Source organism: Microtus ochrogaster, chromosome 22, assembly GCF_000317375.1.
Source record: "Microtus ochrogaster isolate Prairie Vole_2 chromosome 22, MicOch1.0, whole genome shotgun sequence".
NCBI lineage: Eukaryota > Metazoa > Chordata > Mammalia > Rodentia > Cricetidae > Microtus > Microtus ochrogaster.
The window spans coordinates 6,280,624-6,281,880 of NC_022023.1; the positions used below are offsets into that span (position 1 = coordinate 6,280,624).

The 1,257-nt window shown below is 46.7% G+C and overlaps 1 protein-coding gene across 1 annotated transcript; it reads left to right on the plus strand.

Moving 5' to 3' along the window:
• Positions 1-556: 556 nt before the first annotated feature.
• Positions 557-898, plus strand: LOC101998607 (small nuclear ribonucleoprotein F). Its single transcript, XM_005357565.2, has one exon. It carries the CDS (start codon positions 600-602, stop codon positions 858-860), a length of 261 nt encoding a protein of 86 aa, XP_005357622.1. The 5' UTR covers positions 557-599; the 3' UTR covers positions 861-898.
• The last annotated feature ends 359 nt before the right edge of the window (positions 899-1,257 follow it).

The window sequence follows — 1,257 nt, forward strand, 5'->3', positions numbered from 1 at the left end:
ACAGAATTAATAAAATCCTCATGCTTTTGCATCGGCTGTGGTGTGTGAGATGGTCTCTGGGGGCGACTCCTTCTCGGTGTTTGGACGCCAGAGTCCAATACTTCCAGGGTCTCTGCTTGAGTTCTAGCCTTGGATCTCTTGATGACGGACTGTAACCTACAGGCCAAATAAACCCTTTCCTCCTCAGGTCACTTCCAGCCCTGGTGTTTTACATAGCAACAGAAAAGTTACTAGGACGCTTCCCAAACCTTAAACTGCCCACACAGCTGTGAAAAGGAGGGCTTACAGTGCCTATGGTCTCAGTTTCTCCTGTCTCCGGAGATGATGTCACACTTTGGATAAGAGATTAACACTGGCTGAAATTTGGTTTCGTCTACTGAATGTAAAGGATCTTGAAGAGGGCACGGGAGGCATTTCAGTACATGTTCAGATGAGAGTGATTGCAAAAAGAAGGGCCTATGTGATATTACAAAAAAATGTTTGAGGTTTGTCCGAGCTCTGCGCGGTCAGGGTCGGCGGCTGCTAATCCGGTCACGCACGAGGGGTTTGCAGCGGCAGGGTCGGCGGCAAGCGGGGTGTAGCGCTCGCGGGTGTTCGCGATGAGTTTACCCCTCAATCCCAAGCCTTTTCTCAATGGACTGACAGGAAAACCAGTGATGGTGAAACTCAAGTGGGGAATGGAATATAAGGGCTACCTGGTCTCTGTCGATGGCTACATGAACATGCAGCTTGCAAATACAGAAGAATACATAGATGGTGCGTTGTCTGGACATCTGGGTGAAGTTCTAATAAGGTGTAATAATGTTCTTTATATCCGAGGCGTTGAAGAGGAAGAGGAAGATGGGGAAATGAGAGAATAGCATCTTTGAGGTTTTTTTTTTATATATATGTATTTCTATACAATAAAGATTTGGGTTTTTTCAAAAAAAAATGTTTGAGGGCCAAGCATGGTGATGCACCCCTTAAATCCCAGCTCCATGGAGACAGAAACAGGCAGATATCTGTGAGTGAGAGACTAGCCTCATCCGTATGTGAAATTCCAGGATGCCCAGAGTTGCCTAGAGAGACTGTCTCCAAACAATGGTTTGAGGATGAAGATCAGAACAAGTAGATGGAACATCTATTAAATTCCGTGAGCTAAGTTAAACCCTCTTCCTGCTCGTGTCTCCTCGCAGTCTTCTAATAGGGGACGGTGATGATCCATGAGAGCTGTCCAAACACGCCCTTGGATGGCCTCACCTCTCCGCGGTGATGGTT

Excerpts from the sequence above, each read along its gene's own strand:
- LOC101998607 (XM_005357565.2), top strand. The coding sequence starts at position 600 with ATGAGTTTACCCCTCAATCCCAAGCCTTTTCTCAATGGACTGACAGGA.